This window comes from Poecile atricapillus, chromosome 1 (genome assembly GCF_030490865.1).
Source record: "Poecile atricapillus isolate bPoeAtr1 chromosome 1, bPoeAtr1.hap1, whole genome shotgun sequence".
NCBI classification, from domain to species: domain Eukaryota; kingdom Metazoa; phylum Chordata; class Aves; order Passeriformes; family Paridae; genus Poecile; species Poecile atricapillus.
Genome location: NC_081249.1, coordinates 106,389,131 through 106,409,263, shown reverse-complemented (window position 1 = coordinate 106,409,263; position 20,133 = coordinate 106,389,131). Strand labels below are relative to the sequence as shown.

Below are 20,133 nucleotides of genomic sequence, written 5' to 3'. Positions count from 1 at the left end.
TTGTAAAGCTATTTTTCCAACCTTGACCCTTATGTAAGTAACTGGAGAGTATTGTCATGAATCTGCAAACAGACTGGCTGAAACAATAGCTCTTCTTCAGCTCTGTGGTGAGAACTGACACTTAACATGAAGCCAATTTAAATGTCAACGTTATTAACTGTTTCTCTGCTGATCACTCCAGCAGCGCCACACATCTACCACTTTTCCTCACAGCTTTTAATATTTCAGACAAATGGAATGGCAGGCAACTCCTGGGTTAGACTATAAACCTCTGGGGGAACTGTGGGATGATGCAATTACAGGACTTTATTCAATGTCAAGTTTTGAGGGATTCAAAATGTAAAAAAATGCTCTCATTTACACATTCACTTGGGCATGTACTCCTCATACAAGTGTAAGGAATATGTTTCCACCTGCAGAGCAGGAAGGGATCAGTGACAGGCAAGACAGCAATCAGAGAAAAGGGACACTTGACCAAAGTGCTACAGGAAGGGCCATCCCACCATCACTGGGGTATATCATCTTCATGCCATATACACAAAAATTAACCAACCCCTGCATCATTTACCTCTCATCAGCTCCTGATCTCTCAATGGTATCTCTGATTTTACACAAGTTTTCTCAAATGGCTCTACATAGCAGATGAAAAGATGTTTTATGCTGCACTTGACTGAGATCTGCCAGTGTTCACTCATGCCCCATGGACTCTGCAAGTTACAGAGCTGCTCTCTCTTTGCCAGACATCTACAACATCCTCTGCAAACCTCCTCTCCTGCCTCCAGATGTAGGTAAGGATACAAATACCACATTAAACCTCTGTCTTTCATTGTCTCTTTTTGACAAGCTATTAAGAACATCCAATCTTCTCCCCTATGCTCCTCATAAAAGGACTAATCTCTTCTTAATGCTTTAGCTTAAGGAAAAAAAGAGATGGCATGCAAATCATACAGGATCTAACCAGAGATGACAAATGGTACATGTGATATAGCTCATATGAAAAACATCCTTCTCCCCCGACCCTTTATTTAAAAGCGTTAATTGTTATTAATTGCAATAGAAATTTGGTGATGTAACCAAAGATTATATTCATTACACTACTAAAATACACTCTTTACTCTAATTAATTTTCAATACACATTAGACTGCATTTTCTTACAATCTGCACAGATATTAACTCGAACAAAGCACACTGCGCTGTAGTGTTATTAACTCATATTTCATTGAAAGGTCATTCTCCCCTTGGTTGTATCTAGAGGGGGCTGGAGTTAAATACCTCAATATCCTATCCACAGAATATAAATGGAATTAGTGAGCACCACTGTTTATTCTTAAAACTTACTGCTTCTCTTGCTTACAGAGCCTTATCTTGTGGTCATGATGTGCTGGGTATGTGCAAGGTGTCCACCAAAGCCCTCATGAGAGAGCAACAGCTCTGCAGACATCAAGGTCAGTGAGGAAGAGAGGAGGAGGAACTCCAGGCACAGAGTCCTCCTCACTTCTTGAGGAGGAAGTAGTGGCAGAGACAGGGTGTGATGAACTGACCACAACCCCCTTTCCCTGTCCAGGAAGAAGGTGGGGAGAGGGTGTGGTTCAATTTCTCATTATCCTATTCTGATTAGATTGAAAAAAAAATTAACTAATTTTTCTCCAGGTTGAGTCTGTTTTGCCCATGACACTAACTGATGAGTGATCTCCCCCTATTCTTATCTTGACCCATGAGCCTTTCATTATATTTTCTGCCCCCAGTCCAGCTGGGGAGGGAATAACAGAAAGGCTTTGGGGGACACTTGACATCAAGCCAGGGTCAACCCATCACAGCAGAGAAATGTAGATGCAAAACTTCTCAGGCTATCAGGCTCTTTCTGGATCTCCTAAAAAAAATTCCAGCTTTTCTTAGTTCATTAGGTTCTCTGTCAGTTGTGTTTAAATGCATTTCAAAGAGTTGCATCTGGAAGACAGTAAGATTTTCTAAGATGTTGTGTTGTACTCCTAGTTTTGGGCTCACAAGAAGCCATGGAGGAAAGCAGTGAAATTATAGGTGTTCTTTTTCATTAAGCTCTATCAGAAGTGTGGCAGCACTTCTACCCAGACTATGCATAAAAAAAAAGCAGCCAGTTTTAAAAACATAGCAAAACCTTCACAGGCTTGTGCTGCTGCAGCTAACACATAACTTAGAATACATTAACTCTGTGCTTTAAGAATGCTTATTCCCAAATAATTTTTAAAGGACGTTCCTAATCTCCAGCAAATAAGAAAGCTTACTGTGCTGTTTATGATTTTCACTGCTGTGTGTCACTGTTCAGTTTCATTTAATAACCTACAATCTCTTAGCACTTAGTAATGTACCTTGTGTAAAGTACACACCACTTTCCTTCTGAAGTATCACTCTTGGTTTTTCTGCCCACACTCCCATTGTGTGGGTGGCATATAAAACAAATACCTCTTCCTGCTGGTGCAGTTGCCACTTTTCATCTCTAGTACAATATCCATCTAATCAGACAGTGCCTGTAAATGCAACTTAAAAGAGCAGGTTGTAATTTCATTAAAGATGTATTTACTGAGCTAAAACAGCTGTTCTGGGCTGGAATGCAAAAAAAGGCCTATGTGATTGCTACTCAGTCATTTTTAAGGCAACTGAAAAATACATTTGCTGAGCTAACCTCACTCTCCCGAAGAGCTGGCACTGCTAACTTCTTCTGTATAAAAGGTTTAAACTGTTATTATAGTGTGTCATAAATTTTGACTTGTAATTGAAAATCTCTTCACTTCCTAAAAAAAAAAAAAAAAAAGTACTTATTACTTGCTATATAATTACAGACCATGCAGCTGCTCTCCTCGGCTTCACTAGAAAATTTGAAGACATGAAACACTGTACAAACCTTATTCAAATGTTATTAAATTGCTAGTCATAGATCTGCCACTCTCATGCTGTAGGCTCTCAAATAATGTCATTTTCTCTCTGTTACCACGACTAAAATGTAGATGAATAAAAAGTTAATCCAGACCATATTGAGTTCCCTACCACACAGAAGGCCATCAGCTCCTTGGAAAGAAAGTATAATCTCTATTTCTGCTGAGCAGACATCAAAGGGAAAGATACCTGAACATGTGCCTAGCAAAAAAATTCAATGCAAGAAGACAAATTTTATTTAATTTTCAGCAGGTCTTAATCATTATGCATGGCTAGAATTGTCTGAGTCACTTCGACACAATCCTTGTGCCATTTCCTTGTGCCACTTATAATGAGAAAAAACTCTATTCACGGAATAGTGAACTTCATATTGCAGCCAAAGACATAGGACTGATGACCCCACAACATCCTGTTCACCTCCAGTAGTTTGACATGAGTCATACTTGATTAACTATTCCCCACCCTTTTTGTACTGGGGAGGCTGTTGTGTGAGGCAGAACTCTTAGAGCAATTAAAATAGAGTATACACCATGTGCCTCTACCTCTGATTCAGTGTGTTTCAGTCTTGGGTCACTGATTTGAAGTGGGCAGCTTCTGGAAAAAGGCTTTACATACCCCAGACTTCACACTGGATTTGATTCTCCCTGTTGGTGCAGTAGCAATGTTTAGATCAACAAGATATTAATTTGCTGGGACCAATTTAGTCTCTAACAAGAATTTTAAGCACCGAAGAATGCAAATAATTCTTTATCACAGTGGTGCAAAAGAACTATGGAAACAGTTATCATATGTCACTCACACTACTGTTTCCACCTAGTAATTATCATTTTTTTAACTCCTGCCCAGTCATACACAGAGGAGCTCCATGACATGTATCACAGTTTGAAATCTCAAATCAGGTCTACAGGATGTTGGATAAGTAACTTCCACTAGTGAGACCAAAGTTTCCCAAAAAAAACTTTTTAAAAACTGTTACTCAAAGAACCACTTTAAGGCTTTAAATTCAAAATACAGACTATCATAGTTGGTTCAGATCATCAGTTCAAAACAACTGAAATTGGGAATTACGTTTTGCATCATCAGAATAAACTGTCTATTCTCAGATTTGAAGCATGGTTATTTATATACTCCTGGGCAATTACACAGACAATTTGACAAATAGCCAAATTATTTTTTTATAAAGAGTCATGTTTTCAAACATAGTAATTTCTTTATAAGTTGAGGTTTTTTTCTCATTTTCTCCAATTGCAACTGAAGATGCTTACAGTCCATCAGGGACCTTTATAATCAGGACTTTAAAAGCCTGAAATTATTTTCCAATTACTACTCAACACACCAATCGGTGCAGCAATACTGTTCACATTTGTCACCAGAAATCACCGGGATCGCTTTTCTCTTTGCTTGCACATGGGTCACTAAAACAACCTAAAACAAGGTGGAAAAACAGACAAGGATTTCTGAAAGACTATGGGTCCACTATCACTGGTTCTGGCATTCACCAGGAGCAAATTACAGAAACAAAACACAAAATACAAAAAATTCAGTTTGTTCCACTTCGCTGCCACTGAACTAGACACTTTTGAAAATTGAATCAACAATAGACACATTTAAAAATCTGCAGTAATTGTTGAAACAGATACCTACTATAATTGTCTTGCAATCTAGGGATGATACCAAAATGAAATTATTGAGAAAATGAAAACAGACAGATGTGCAAAGAACATTGTTAGCTGTAGAAACAGGAAATTTATATTGAAAGTTATAAGACAAATAGCTCAGAGATCTGCTCAGAAATATTTTTGCATGTAGGAAGAATAACAAAGGGAAATTCTTGAGGGCTTTATTTATCATTGTAGATGCTAAAACTCTTAAAATACAGGAGCTGAGAAGCTGAAATATAATTTGTCTTTCACCTAAAAAAAAATTCCTTAATTTCAACACAGAGAAATCACTTTGACATTCTTTGCTAATTTATAAAATTTCAATATCATCATTTTCTCATCCATCCATCCATTCAGACTACACCTGGGAAAATTTATTTGCTGGTATTAAAGAAGTCCATAAAAAAACAATAGCTTTTGTTTTAGAGGTTCCAAGTTTATCTTCCTTGATTTAGCATCATGAAGCATGGTTTGGAAATGTCCACTTTTTGGACAGTGAAGATATGCTCAGATATTGTGCTTTATAAATAAAAAGAAACGTATCTTTCTATAGAATAGAAAGCACACAATGCTAATTATCAGAGGCATTTGCCTCCGAAGTGCAGATGTTAGAGAAAAAGAAGGGATAGGGTCACTAAAAATATCTAATAGAAGTGCAATCCAACCAAAGACATTGTGGGTTCATCATCTATTACTTCTGTTTATGAGACCTAGAAGGAGACTTGATTTAAAACAACAGAAGCAGCACAAAAGCAAGAATAAATCATAGAAACACAATGTATTTACTGTGGACTACTCTACAATACATACTTAAAGAGCAAGCAAAGAGAAAAATCCATCTTGACATCCAAAAGTCTTCTCTTGAAAATAATATTTTGTGTATTACATTTATACTTATCTGTCACTCTAATAAGAAAAACAGCCAAGTCACTTTTTAAATTTGTTTCAAATGCAAGAAAATTAATTTTTTTTTAAAGTACGTATATACATATATATACATATGTATCTAACTTACACAGAAATGTTTTTGCTAGGTTTTGTATTTTTCCATTAGTATATTCAGCTGATGGAAAATATCAGATATGATAGGGGAAAAAAAAAAACCAAAACAAGAGGCACTATGCATATCAGCTGCTAAAATTAAAACTGTGCAAAAATAAATCAGGACTCCTAGTGCCAGAAGGACTTGTTGGGTTGTGGACACCTGGGTTCTAATTCCTGTTCCCAGAGCTATTTCCATGTTGAGATGTTTTAATGAAATAATGATTCAGCATCAAAACAAGAAAGAGTTCCAGAAAATGAGGTCCAAAAACTGCTCTGTTAGTTGAAAGGAGCCAAACTAATTTAAAACCCTTTTGCAGGAGAGACTCCCTTCCCCTGCTCGCTAAAATTTTCTCTTTGTTTGTTCCAGACTAAATTAATCTTTCTTGAACACAGGGGGCCTGTTCCAGATTTCCACTCTGCTTTACACTTCTGCTAGTCTGGCTTTTCATTTCCTCAAGAGGAAGGTTTCTCTCCAAGACTTAACAGACATGAACCGAGGAGCCAGCAAAGCCCACCATGCTCTGCTTGTAATTCACCTTGCCAGTGCAAAAGAGCAACTTTCCTGCCAAATTTTGTCTCTCTTGGTATCAGCACATCATTCTGAAGGCTACTATCACTATTACAGTCCTAAAACATCTTTACTGTCTCAAATAAATTCACTGAATACCCATGTGCTCACAACACCTATGCATCACTTTTCTTTCCTCCACAGGAATCTGTTACCTGGACAATTCACCCAGGCTGGGTTTCCCTGCACAGCTGCCTCTGGAACAAGATTTGTAGTGCCAAAAGAGCAGCAATGTGGGAAATAAATCTTGAACACGATGTCAAAGAAGGAGCTCTTAGTAGTAGGGATGGATTCCAGCATTGTGCAACAATTGAAACCTGAAAGTGAACGTGGCTCTCACCTTCCTCTCGGTAGGTCTGCATCATCTTTCTTCCACCGGACTGTGGGTGTGGGATCCCCCTGCACCTGGCACCGGAAATCCACGGCCTCCTCCTCCAGCACCACTTGGTTGATCGGTCTCCTGAGAAACGTGGGCCGCTCTTGAAAGAGACATTAAAATTCCACAGTGAGTCCGAGGGCTGAAATGAACACTTTTTGACTTTTCAGCATCTTGTTGCTTACCCGTCCATCAAACAGAAAGGAGGCTGCGCTCCACAAATTCAGACAGTGGAACTGATGATGTGCATCAAGAACCAGGAAGAGGGCTGCTGGGCTGGAGAGGCAGGGGCTGTCCCATCCTGCCCTCCAGCAAGAGCCACCAGCAGGCTGCCTGTGCCAGGACCGACCTGCCGGGCGGTGGAGAGGCCCCTGAGGCCGTGCACTTCCCTGAGAAAGCTGTGGCTCTGCAGCGCTGTGCACATGGAGCCTGAGCTGGGAGCTGCTGCTGCAGCAATGTGTGAGCTGCCAATGGACAATTCCTGACAATGGGGTCAGCCTGCCTTTGGCACTGATCAACAGCTTGATGCTGAGGAGGAACATTTAAACTCTGTGTTACGCACCTCAGGCAATTGTGAGCTGTTTTGCACAGGACAGAGCTTCCCTGATTCCCATCGCCAACTTCACCAAGGAAAACCAAATTAAGGTCCAAATAATAACTTCTGTTTACCCTTGTTATGTTAGGCTGCACGGCTACAAATAGTATTAATCACCATAATGTTGTACAGGCCTGCTTAAAATCCAGATGCAGAGCCACAATCTGATCTCAGTTATACTGGTACAAAATCCAAGTACCGGTAATTTCATTTGAAAGGATGTCACTGGGGTTAGTTTCCAAGTTGCATTTGGACTGTACAAATTTTTTTCTGTCCTCTCAGCCATACCACACTTTTATTGTCATAAATTATTTATGCTAGTCAAACCATTATAAGGTTGGGTTTATATGAAACGGTATTTCCACACAAGACAGGGATTTATCATAAAGACATTTAAAACTTGGTTACACACTAGGTTTCATATTTCACTCTCAGCAAGTTAAGGGATATGATGTCACTTAAAAAAATTACTCAGAATTCACACAGATGTGAGCAATACCAGATTCTGACATAGGCAGTTTGTCTTGATAACTACAGAGCTGATTTTATAGGTTTGTTATGCATGATTACTATACAAATAATCAAATGCAAGTAATTTTTAAAAAAAGTTAAAAGAACATTATTAAGGTTGAAAAATCAAGCTGACCACACTTACTGACAGAATCAAGGCTGTCTGCATGTCTTTCAATCACTTCCTTTCTGTTTATGATGCCTTATGGGATTGATTTCAACTATATGATCACACACTATTTTTTCCCCAAACATCTCCAGATTGTCAGTATTCATTTAATGAGCAGGTGTTTAACATTTCGCTTTAGTTGTACTGTTTAGAGGGTGGCCCCCTGTCTTACTACTCAAACTGCACTTCAAAGACAGAATTATTAATTTCCTCATGATCTCTGTAACACCTATATTAATGATAATCACCTCACTTATTTTCATAGCTCCTCTCTGAGGTAAGATAGAGATCTTAAAAAGGAAGGTAAAAAGTATCTGCTAAATTTTGATGTTCAACCTGAGCCACATTTTTTTTGTTTTTTGAGGGGGTGAGGGGGGGCCTTGAGTGGAAATGAAGTTTTAATTTTGTGTGTTCAAAGCTCAGCTTCCATTAATTCAACTGCAGACAAAAAAGTGTTCACCACTTGTACAAATCATAGTATCAGTCAGAAAATGAGGAACACAAAACCACCTGTTAGTAATTATGTAAATGAGTGACAGCATCACACAGGAATTCCTTATTAGCAGGGAAACCTATTGGCAGGGGAAAACATATTTTGTCAGCAGAAGAATAGACATGCTCAAGAATCTATAACACTTTTCCAGATGATAGAGATAAAAGCATGTCTAACGGGCAAAGATTCTTCTCCCCAAGCCATTGCTTTTGTCCTATTCCTATTCCTACCCAGGATCTGCAGATTCCAGAAATGTTTGGGCAAGTAAATTCATTTCTAGCCTCTCCACTTATATTGAAATCTTCATAATTTCCCATTTCAAGTCTGTGTACGAGCCATATCAAGGTGCTGACTGTTTCCTTAGTAATTTTATCTTTTTTTTTTTAGCCCAAAAATATCACTTTTCGCACCTGGAACCCAGTGGGTTCACAAGTCCAATTCCCCTTCCAACTATCCATGCTTCTCCCTTCTTTGTACCTCACAGCAAATGGACTCTTCTCCAGGTGTTTGGTCTACACTTGAACTGGGGCTGCTTTTCCCCAGGTCACCCAAATATGGCCCATCCACAAACTTAACACAAGAAAATTCAGCTGAAGTACCCAAGGACCCTCCCAGGAGAGCGACAGCAGTAGGAGCACAGTGCAGACGCAGGAAAATGCTGCCCAGATCTGCATTCATGGGTTCTCTGCTGTCTGAATTGATGATGCTACTACTTTTTTTAGGCAGGTGTATATTTGGCTAAATTTAGTGAAAATCCTCTGGACAAACCAAAACCAATGTGCATCTTTGACATAGTGTAGCTATTCCCAACATATTTTTGGTACCTGATATTCATGAGGCACCTGCACTTCTCAGGACAAAAAGCTTCATCCATTCCTCTCATTCCTGCCCATTTCACTCCAATTATCCCCTTTTTGCCTCCAAACTGCTAGAACTTCAGCAGTCTTAGAGAAGAGTGAATTATTTTGTCAATTTAATTTTGTCCAGTAAAATCAGTTTTCCAGTTAGGCATGGAAAAATTTGGACAAAGCCATTTTAATTTGATGAACTTATTAAAACTGCACAAAGGAAAAAAAAATCACCAAAAGAAATTTATAAACCTAATGCTGAGCAATGTACTTGGCCCATCTGTAATTATGTGAATCTGGATGGGAATATTTTAATGACACTTTCTGTAAGTTTGCAATAGCATCTTTTTCACAACTTCTCTCCTAAGAGGAGCTAAGACCAACTCCTGCTCTCAGCTCATACAGAATACTCTCTTCATTTCAGCATTTGTTTTTCAAGACATGATCCTAAACTAAGAAATTTAGATCCAAATCAACACTCTAATTGGTGATTTAGAGGTCCTGGTTCATCCCCATTGAATTTAAACAACTCTATGTGTGTCTGTGCACTGGCTTGGTCTGCACACAAAAATAATTTTAGACCAGGTTTACAAGAGCACTGTGTAAACAGCTAAGAAATTAGAATGTGCATATTTATAAAATTTCTACTTGTGGCTGTAAATTCTTCTATACAGGAGATGAGAAAAATAAATTCCCATCTCATTTTGGGGAGAACCCAGCTGAAGAGAAAGTAAATGGCCCTGAGGTCATTAGATAAATCACTGGATTCTACATCAAGGCAATTTAGGAGAATACACATATGTTTGTTTCATATCAGCTTCTAAAACTGTAGATTTTCAAAAACCTTTAAGAAGTTGTTAGAAAATTAATAGCTATGTAAGGACAGAGCCCAGTTAGCAAGGACATGCAAATATCAACAACTGCTGCTTCCATTTTTCCATCATCTCTGCATTTTGCACAGCGTGAATCAGGAAAGAACAAGCTATCTCTTATGTTGTTTCCTGTATTTGTATCACTCAGAAAGCCCCTTGAATATGTCCAATAGCTAATTATACAGCTATAAAGTGATCAGAGTGAATGCCATTGCCAGTGCAATTAACATTCTTTATGTGAGATTAGCTGGATTTGAGTCACCTGCATAACTTGCTTACAATGTTAATCTCTCAGGAGACAGAGCACTGCTTGCCCAAGCATGCTAAATAAAGAAGGTTTCTTTGCACAGCCAGGTCAACTTTAGTTTCAGAGCTAATCTTGGAAAAAAAAAATAAAATCTTTTTTCATATTTTTTCTTCTGACATGGCTTGCCCATAAATAAAGCCTTGTGCTATAATTAAATATTGTTACTCTGTCAACAGCATCCAGAGCACAATATATTTGAGAAACAACAAGAAAGGGTGATAAATTAAAATCATAGGCATGTATAAAAATTTTAATATACCTATTTTATAAGCTTTCACTGAGTAAATAAAGTACCCACTTCCCAGACTTTCTCTGATGAATATTAAAAATCTTTGAAGAGAACTATAAAATAGGTCATGGTTATATGTCATGTCAGCCAGTCATGCTATTACTAGGGTGACCTTTATAACTTCAGAATAAACTTTGCTTGCAGTTATAAAAGAGGATTGTTAATGTGATCTGGACACACACCTACAATCTGTTGCAGTGCTTGAGGTATGTGCTGAAGGGAAACCCACAGATCTGAGCCAGAAATGGCAAAATGCTTTCCTTGCTTTGGGTGCTGACACAAGTTAACCTCAGAACTCAATTTTTCCCATATTTAACAATTGGTCTGAGTATCACAGTCTATTAGGGAGACTCAGATGACCTTCAGATGTATTATTGCCCTTTCCCTGCTCCTCAAAAAGTTAGACAGCCACATATGGGGCTTCAATCTAATTAAAATGATCCTAACTACCTTAATATATTTTCTCTGCTGAGGAAACTGCTAGAGTGAGGGATTTGATGGTCCTCATAATGTAGAGCTTCAATCTGATTTAGCATTGTTCTTGTTTTCTCTGTCTTTGCTGGAGAGAAGACATCGCTTTTCTAAAATGTTTTTGTGTTCTAAAAAGAGTATTAAAACACAAAAGGCTTTGGGGAGGGATTTAATAGCAAATAGTTACATTTAAAAGCTTTTTACACTTTAGCATTCTTAATCAAAAGGGAAAAAAAGGAAACATTAGATGGTGGGAAGTAAATTTCACTTCAGAATGCTGTCAACAGAAGAGATATTTCATTAAATGCAACATGATCTGGATGAAGTAAAACTCTCTGCCAAAGAAAGAACAGGACATTACAATCTCACTAAACTTACCTATGTGGGCCAAATAAATGAAAATAGAGTTGCAAAAGCAGGTGGTTTTACATTTATAGATAATCTTCTACTGCATCTTTTTTAGGCACTTTTCCCTTTTTCATTTGAGAAATAAGCATTTGTGTAGTGATTGCAAACTCCTACACTGAGCAGCACCCAAGGTGTGATGAGCTTGGACAGTACAGCCAGGGAACACCAGTAAGAGGCAAATGCAGTAAAATGAATGTTATCAGTTGCTAGTGGTTTTCTCTTTTTATATACCTCTACAATCATGTTAATTACAGTTTTTACTGATTGTTATATACAGACTTTAGGGCAAAATCAGAGATGTTTTTCAGAGCTGTATCGTTATCCTATAACAACTTCTTGGTATCTGTGGATAACAAATATTCTAAAGTTAAACTGGCTTTTTGCAAAGTGCTACAAGTAGACTGCAAGTGGAAAATACAGGGATTTGAAGAAAACCAGGAGAAAATTTGATCTGAGGGACAAAATACACACTGCTGATTTCCCTCTCTTGACCTATGAATGTATACCTGTTTTTGGTAGATTTTTCCATGTGACTGGGAAAGCTTTCCAGGATACAATGGGTCAAGACCCTGCTAAGGCCTTTCACATAGGCAGAGCTCAAGAAAATAAAATGGGGCACAATGTCTTCATTAAAGGGATTTTGGGCATTTTTTTCTTCTAATGCCATGTCATCATAGTATACTTTTTCTGAAACTAGGGTTTTTCTTTCAGCCTGACAATATCTACAGAACATCAAACACAAATACTTCCTCAAGCATCAGACAAAAATACCTCTTCATCCCACAGGACCTTATTAGCTGAAAAAAGGTTCAGATACCAAAGATAAAATCAAAGATTAATCCAAGCCAATCTTTAATATGTCCAAATTGACATATCTTTTAAAGATATTTTTGTACTCTTCCTACTTATGCTTTATATTCTTTTGAGGCTCTTCTAAATATATCTTTTTCCACTGCTTGATGCCAGTCTCTTGAAGTTGATATACTAAGGCTTTCATTGATTTCACTGAGCTTTAGAATCAATATACAAGATATACCTTTGTACATTCTCTTCAAACATGCTATTTTAAGTGCAAAGGGAAATAAAAGAGCATGAAACACTTAAAACCACTTGAAAACTTATCTCAGAATGGTGAAGTAGCATGACAAAATGATAAAGGTTATCTTAAGGAGTAATTCCTTCTTTATTTAATTTCTGGCTCCATATTATGTATTTACAAACAAAGCTTTCTTACAAACAGGAATTAAACTGTTTCTGTTTTGCATCTTGCTTTAATTCTGTTCTGCCAAGGGCTATGAGCCCAAACACAAGCAATGCAGCCTAATTTGTATCACTTAGACTTCGGAAATCGCCCTTTAGAATAGTGCACACACAATAATCAAGTCCCATGCTGCCTCTTTTTGTGAACATTAGGACTGAGGTTATTAACTTCCTTTAAAGTGCAGCTTAAGACTGTGACAGACCCTGTCTTTGTGCTTTACTCCAAGATTACACCTTGGAGCCTCGTAAAGGCAAAAACTACCAGTAATGCTTGAAAAAGATGACTAACAAAATGTAGTGCATCTTTGTCACTATTCAAAACACACTTTTGGATAGCACTGCTATATGATATTTATAGTATTTTACTGTGAAATCTTGTCAATTTTCTGCTAATAGAAGAATCATGACATGGGAACAATCTGCATTGACGCTACCGGTATACTGTAAAGAGTGCCTAAATGTTGAAAACAATGTTTCCTATGCAGATAAGCTTGGAAAAAAATGTGGAAGTTCTACATGTATTACTCATAACTATCTCTCAGTAAAAGTTATTGAATGGGTACCTAGCCAAGTGGACATATTCTGCACATAGGAAAATTTTATTTTCTCCCCCCCACTGCTTCCCAAGGTTCTTATGGCCCATTTTATTTTACTGTTTCTAAACTCAGGAAAAATGCAATCTTTCAGGCTAGGCTTCCATGCTGTTCCCCTTGGGCCATCAGTTCCCACCACACTGACTCCGTTTTTCCAGAGGCAATGCCTCAAGCTAAATTTACTGTACAGGGAGCCAGAGATCTGTCACAAGTCACATGCAGAAGTTAACTTCAGGTATTACAGAAAAACTTGGAGAGCCAAAAGTAACAAGTAGATGGTTTCTGGAAAGATTTGAGAACTAGTATGAAACAGCTCCTTTTCCTACATAATGTTCTTACTAAGGCTCCCTTCATACTGTGGAAAGGGTTTGGAGGGTTATTATTAGGCAAAGGAATGAAGACATGACTGAAGACATGACCATGATTCTGGAAAGGAATGTATATAATTAATACACATTCCTTTCCAGAATACCTATAGGTTTGCCAGTTGCCTGTTAAAATTCTCTAAGTCTCTCAGTCAAGATCTCTTTCTTTTTTTAATTGTCCATTTTCAAATATGTTCCAAGCAGATAAACTTTGGCACACAAATTGCATATAAGCATTTCTAGTACATTTTTCATCACCAATTGCAGTATTCCCATGTTCCTCAGACCCATGAGTTGTATTAGAGGAGGGCTGTGGACCTACCATACAATCCTGGTGGTTTTGCCTGGGTTCAGTGAAGCCAGTTTGAACACCCAGAGCCAATCTGATGTTTCCCAGAGTCCCTGGATTTATTTGATTTATTTTGAGTACTTAGAGTGATTGGACTGTCCAGTAGATACATTGCTTCCTGGAAACATCATGGATAATGCTCTCCAGTCAGTGTACACATCCTTGCTCACACATGGGCTGCTGCCTGGAGTCCAGGAATGGAATACAACTGCTGGAAAGCACGGGCAAGTCCCCTCCTTTTGTATGGAGAGGATCAAGACTACCCTAGACACGATGTTACAGCAAGTCCAGTGCACCAACATAGAGATTCAGGGCCAGGAGGCAGCCAGGAAATGGGCACAGGGCAGCCAAACCATCTTGAGAGACAGCAGGTCATAACCTGAGCACCTGCTTCCAGCATGCTACTCTTGAACAGCAAAAAGGAAGGTGGGGAGGTATCTGGGAATACCCAGATAGAAGGGGACATGTAGATAGGAAGATACCGCTGTAGGGAATTCTAAATACAATTTTCTTTCACTAGTCTAACACAATTAAGAAGGATTAAAATATCTAATTTCATTTATTGCTGATTTTGTTCAGTATTCATCAAATAGTTTTATATTGTATTTTGCAAGTTTATTGCTATGATTATACCCTGTAAAAAAATCAGAGCATTGTAATTGTCTATGTATTATTTTACATATCAAGACAAACCTAATATATTTCATAGCTCTGCAGGATATGAAATTACATGCACATTTCAGTTTTCATTCCTACAGTTCAATGCTTTTTAACAAATTATTTTCTTAAGGATTTCTTAAGGCTTCATAGTTTAGGACTGCAATCTGCTTGCTATCCACAGGGAGTATTACCAGAGATTAACAGTACTTAAACTGATGAAGGAGATATGTCATGTGTCTTTTGCATCTGTATAAAGCTACAGCTCTAACAGATTGGCTGGAAAGGGCATAATAATTTGACAGAGATCCTTTTCCTGTTTTTTTTTTTTTTTGGTTTCTTTTTGCAAGGTATAATAGTTCTGTCTTTAAAAGCCACATCTTTCCAGGAATCCACAACAAACCAGTTGGAGTGGAAACCTTTTCAGTCTTGAAAAGCTGGAAATCAGCATATCCCCAGAAATTAATGAATCTTGTGTAGCAAAAATCTTTCTCTGCCTTTTGTGAATTACATAATGCATATATTCTTTTTAAGTGGATATACAAATGTTGAATTACACATACATGCAAACACAGAGATGGCAATATGACTGACTGGGTTTCCAGTGCACCCTAGTAGGCAGAAGGTGAAAAAATCTGGAGCATCTGCTTCACAAAGGACCTTAGGATTTCTATTTAAAGTCTCTCTGGGGTTTCAAAGGGTTTTGTTTGGAATTTCAATACTGTATCAAGGATATCAAAGAGGTGTAGCAGGAGGGAACATTAACACTATTTCTCTCTCTTTTGTCAGCATAGACATGTTTTCCTAGCAGTGAGGTTTTTTTCCCTTATTGATCTTCCTTTGTTTGCTCAGAACCTCTTGACTAATTCCTACAAACCCACGACTGTAGGATGTACCACAGCATGATTTTGTGGCTTCCCTTCTTATGCAGTTGTGAGCAGGATGGATCCAGCTCTAGGCTGGGTTATTAGTCTGTTCTTGCTTTGGACCCTAACCATGACGCAAGTGCTCCTAACAATCAATTTCTTGTGTTGTCCATCAGGTCCAAAAGTTCTTTCACAAAATAAACTTACTCATTTTTAATTCATTCAGCAGCACCAAAAATCTAAATGCTGTCCTGGCTTACAGGAGGAAAAGCTGTTTCAGGTCCTCTTAAAAATGAATGCCAAAATATATATTCAAAGATTTGATTTTGGAATTGTCTCCAATGATGCTTTACTGATCAAGTGAGGTTTTTTTGTGCTATCCTACAAAGGTTTGATTTCACAAGCTCTCAGGAATATGGAATTATTTAAATAGGCAATCCTGGTCTAAATCTCTGGTAAGCAAGCATCGTCAACTGTAATAGAAGCAGCTTAATTACATTTGGCCATTCTGTGAGGGAGAGCCTTGTCCTGCAATAACATCTCTGGTTATGCACCTAACTGTGGCACTCTGGTCAGACTGAAACTATGAGCTGAGAAGAAGAATGTTGAGCCACCGCAGCTCCAACATCATAAACTGCAGCTTTTAAAACCTCATCTCCTTCTGAAGCTGTCAAATGCATCTTGAGCAGTACTGCTGCGTTTTGTTGCTTTGTCTTGTGCTTTGGTGAGCCACCCAGGGTAATTCAGCCTACATTTGCAAGGAAAAAGCAATAGAAGCAGGGGTCTCTTTACCAAAAACAGTCAGCTCTGCAGGGTCACTGTCGCGCTCCCCCACCATGTTGGTCCCCACACACGTGTACATTCCTGCGTCGCTTTTTCTGGTGTTGGAGATCATCAGCTTCCCACCACGGATCTGTTTCGACACAAGGAGCGTATTTTTAACTTCAGGTAAACAAAATACATCAGAAAAACTGCTACCTTCTCAGGCAACAAGTTCCACAACCAAGACATCCTAAACTTTTGTTTGTAAATATATTTATAGTTTTAAAATTATATATTTAAATATCTTTAAGCTGTTCTAGAACACACTTTTATCCCACTGACTAACTTCAATTTGCAACTAATTTCAACTGCACTTGATTTTATTCCTTTGGTTTTCATTAGATTCTTTATATTTCGAAGATTACATTTCTTGCTGCCTTTTGGCAGCACAGAATACTTTTATTTCTTGCATGATGATATGTAGAGCACTCTTGACATCTCTCTGAAAATAAAAGGCAATTTGACTTAGTTTTATTTAGTTAATTTTATTTTACTGGTGTCTGAACAGTTTCCTTGATCACTAATAAAGACAGATTTTCCTCTTTTTGTTGAGGTAAACAGACTGAATCTGGCCCAAACTGGGAATTCACCTGACACTTAATATTTTCATGGCTATAAAGAGTGCTTGCAGAGTAAAAGAGAAGGATAATTGAAAGAAATAAAGTAAAAATTTGTGGCTTGTGAAGTCACAGTGTCAAAGGTTAGACAATGGGGTGCTTCAGAATAAGCTGGGAATTTAACCAAAGAAACTTGAGAGTCAGAGAATGATAGCCAGTTCTCTGCCACTCTTTGCTCTTCTACTCTTAGGTAGACCCTAGCATTGACAGCCTGGTCCACAACCAGCAACAGCTCAGATTCTTTGGCTTGGAGTAATTCCTTAGGCATCCAGAGCCACTAACAAGCTTCCTGATAGTACTTCATGTTGAGTAAGGTCAGCACTGAATAATTCCATAAAACATGAAACTTTATTGAATAAATATTAATGGCAAAAAGCTAAGCATGTAAAAATAAGGAATGAAACATGTTCCCACCCCCTAATTTATCCCATTTGCTTGCACAGACCATGATTTATCTCTGATCATTTGATAAGTTAAATATTTCTGCTGGATCCTTTTTCATTCAGTACAAGAAATGAACACCCACAGAATTCAACCAGTGCTACTCATTTGCTCAACATTTATTCCTTTTCAGAAACCTTAATTCTTTAGAGTATGACTTTGGCTTTCATTTTGACATATCCAAACTACCGCAATAAGTAAAATATTACTGATATCATTCTAAGATGTTGGGTTTTCCTGCTGTCGCTGAAGATGAATAGATCACACAGACACAGCTCGAGGTGTGGTGAAGAGAAGAGAGAGTTTATTCTTCTCCCAGGATTTATAGGTTTCTGACCACGGCCAGGGATTAGATGGTCAGGATAACACTTTCTCACTGCACTGACCATGAGAGATGCCCATCACAAGATGTGTAACAGAAAGAATGTACACATATCTATGTTTACAGTTACTGTCCTGGGAAAGTCTTTAGAAAACCATGCCAGTAAGCTCAGAAGCTGAGTTTTCAGGGCGACATTTTCCCCCAGGGATTATGTGTGCTCCTCATAGATTTGGCTGAATTTACTTATAAACACCTCTCTGATATTTTCAGTTTGGAGAACTGAGATGTAGAAAAGGTAAAACCAGATTGGTCAAAGACATCCAATAAGTCCTTCATCTAACTGAGCACCTCCTACGACTGAATCTCCAGCTCTGACGGACCTCTGTTACACTGGATTTACAAACCAACCCTCAAAGAAGCTCAAGTTGGAGAGGCAGACCACGAGCCTTCCCCCCTCATTTGGGAAAGCTCAGAGAGGCAAACTGCCAAGAATGACAACAAACCTCTATGGGGAAGGCCATAAAGCTGTGTAAGTTCTGCTGGGCTCAGCTGTGGGCCCTGTGCATAGAGATAAAAATCCACCTGAGCTGTACTCACACTGATCCGCTCCTCTCGGTCGTCAATACGGACTTTATCTTTCTTCCAGTAGATGGTGGGCTCGGGGTGCCCTCGAGGCGGCTGGCACTCCAGTATTGCAGGCTCTCCAGCTGCCACCACCACGTCCGTAGGGTTTTGGCGGAAGTCATCCCGCAGCACTGAAGTGATAAATGAAGGAAAGAGGCAAAAAGAATTAATAGAAGTGATGGCATTTTAAGTGGAGGGGAAAAAAAAGTAGAAACATATACTATTAAACTATTAAATAAACAAGTCTCAACCATTATTAGGTGATGACTTTTCTTCTTATATTGACTGTAAAAGATCTCAAAAATGAAGCTGGGCAGATATGCCCTTTCATCCAGTGGAGGCAGACTTCACAAACGGGACTTCTGTTTTCCTGTTTTTTTCCTTTCCACATAAGAACACTGCTCTGTATTTAAGTTATAAAGACATGTAGCACCCATTACTCATCTTAACCTTGACAGGACCACTTTCCATCATTACAAAAGCAGAACTGCAGGTTGGATGTTGAGTTCTTTTCATGGCAGAAAACAACCTGCTGAATATCTGCCTTGTCTGGGTCTCCAACTCCAGCAGAAGCTTGGTAAAAAAGGGACAGAACTAATACTGAATTGCAGAATTACACCTTGGCTAAGGGCATTGACATTATTACTGTTATTATTGCATTTCTGGCACATACATGCTAAAATGGTCACCGGTTCTGAAAGGTGTCAGAGAAATAAAACTGGTAGTAATGTACTTCCAACATATTTATTTCTTCCTTCTATATTTTTAGTTCTAATATTTTTGACAACTTGACCAGCCCTATCCCACTACATTGAAAAGAAAAGAGCATTTAAATCACCAAGCTGTTTGAGAACTAAATTAGGAAACACAGGCCAGCTTCTTATGTAAATCAAGCTTCTGTAAAGGATTAAGTCCAACTAGCTGGCTTCAGTGTTTTAGAATGATATTCACTTCATCCTTATTCTTCCATGTGTGTCCTAGTCTCTAGGTTAATTGACATTCTTATAAACATAAAACTGAAAATAGCTCTAGATGAGCTACTGAAATAGAATTTAGGGCATTTCCCCTCCCTGAATTTCAGCTATGCGTGGCTTTCATTACAGCTTTAAAAGAGTTCTCGCCCTTAATGGAACCAGGGCCCTCTGAGAAATTAGAAAACACTGTATCCTAGTGAAGGGGCAAGTCAGGAAGAGTTCAGCAGAAATTGCTCAGTCTCATTTCATAAGCAGAGATAATTTACTGCTTTCAATGTTAATAAAACGTGCCCCATTTTAACATTTGGAACTGAATATTTTTCTCTTCTGTAATAAGCCAGAAGAAAAATATGATTAATACATACAAGAATTGGTCTCTGGATAGTCTGAGGTGAGTGGGCTGTATATATCTGGCACTCAAAATGACATGGAGGTAACTTTTATTGTTCTGCATTTTGGGATATACAGGTAGATCCCAGAGGAAGGAGGGGATTAATTGGAAGTTAATTCCTTTTCTAACACACACACACACACACAAAAAGAGTGACTATTTAGGTCTCGCTCTTGAAGCATAAAGTAAATGTGACAGGAGGCAGCTGGCAACAAATGCAGCTCTGACAAGAACCCGTAGTCTTCTTAGGTGACACACCTAATAAACAACAAAAAACTCAATCCCCAAATATATCTGAATAATACAAACCTTCTGATTCACAATAATCAA

General features: G+C 38.3%; 1 protein-coding gene across 1 annotated transcript in view; it reads right to left on the bottom strand.

Annotated features, from left to right (window-relative positions):
* ROBO2 (roundabout guidance receptor 2) overlaps positions 1 to 20,133 on the bottom strand; it is a 438,169-nt gene that overhangs the window by 127,718 nt on the left and 290,318 nt on the right. Inside the window, exons 3-5 of the mRNA XM_058829219.1 lie at positions 18,412 to 18,569; positions 16,405 to 16,525; positions 6,525 to 6,663 (exon numbers count right to left, since the gene is read on the bottom strand). Coding sequence (XP_058685202.1) covers positions 6,525 to 6,663; positions 16,405 to 16,525; positions 18,412 to 18,569 — 418 coding nt within the window. The remainder of the gene's footprint in view (positions 1 to 6,524; positions 6,664 to 16,404; positions 16,526 to 18,411; positions 18,570 to 20,133) is intronic.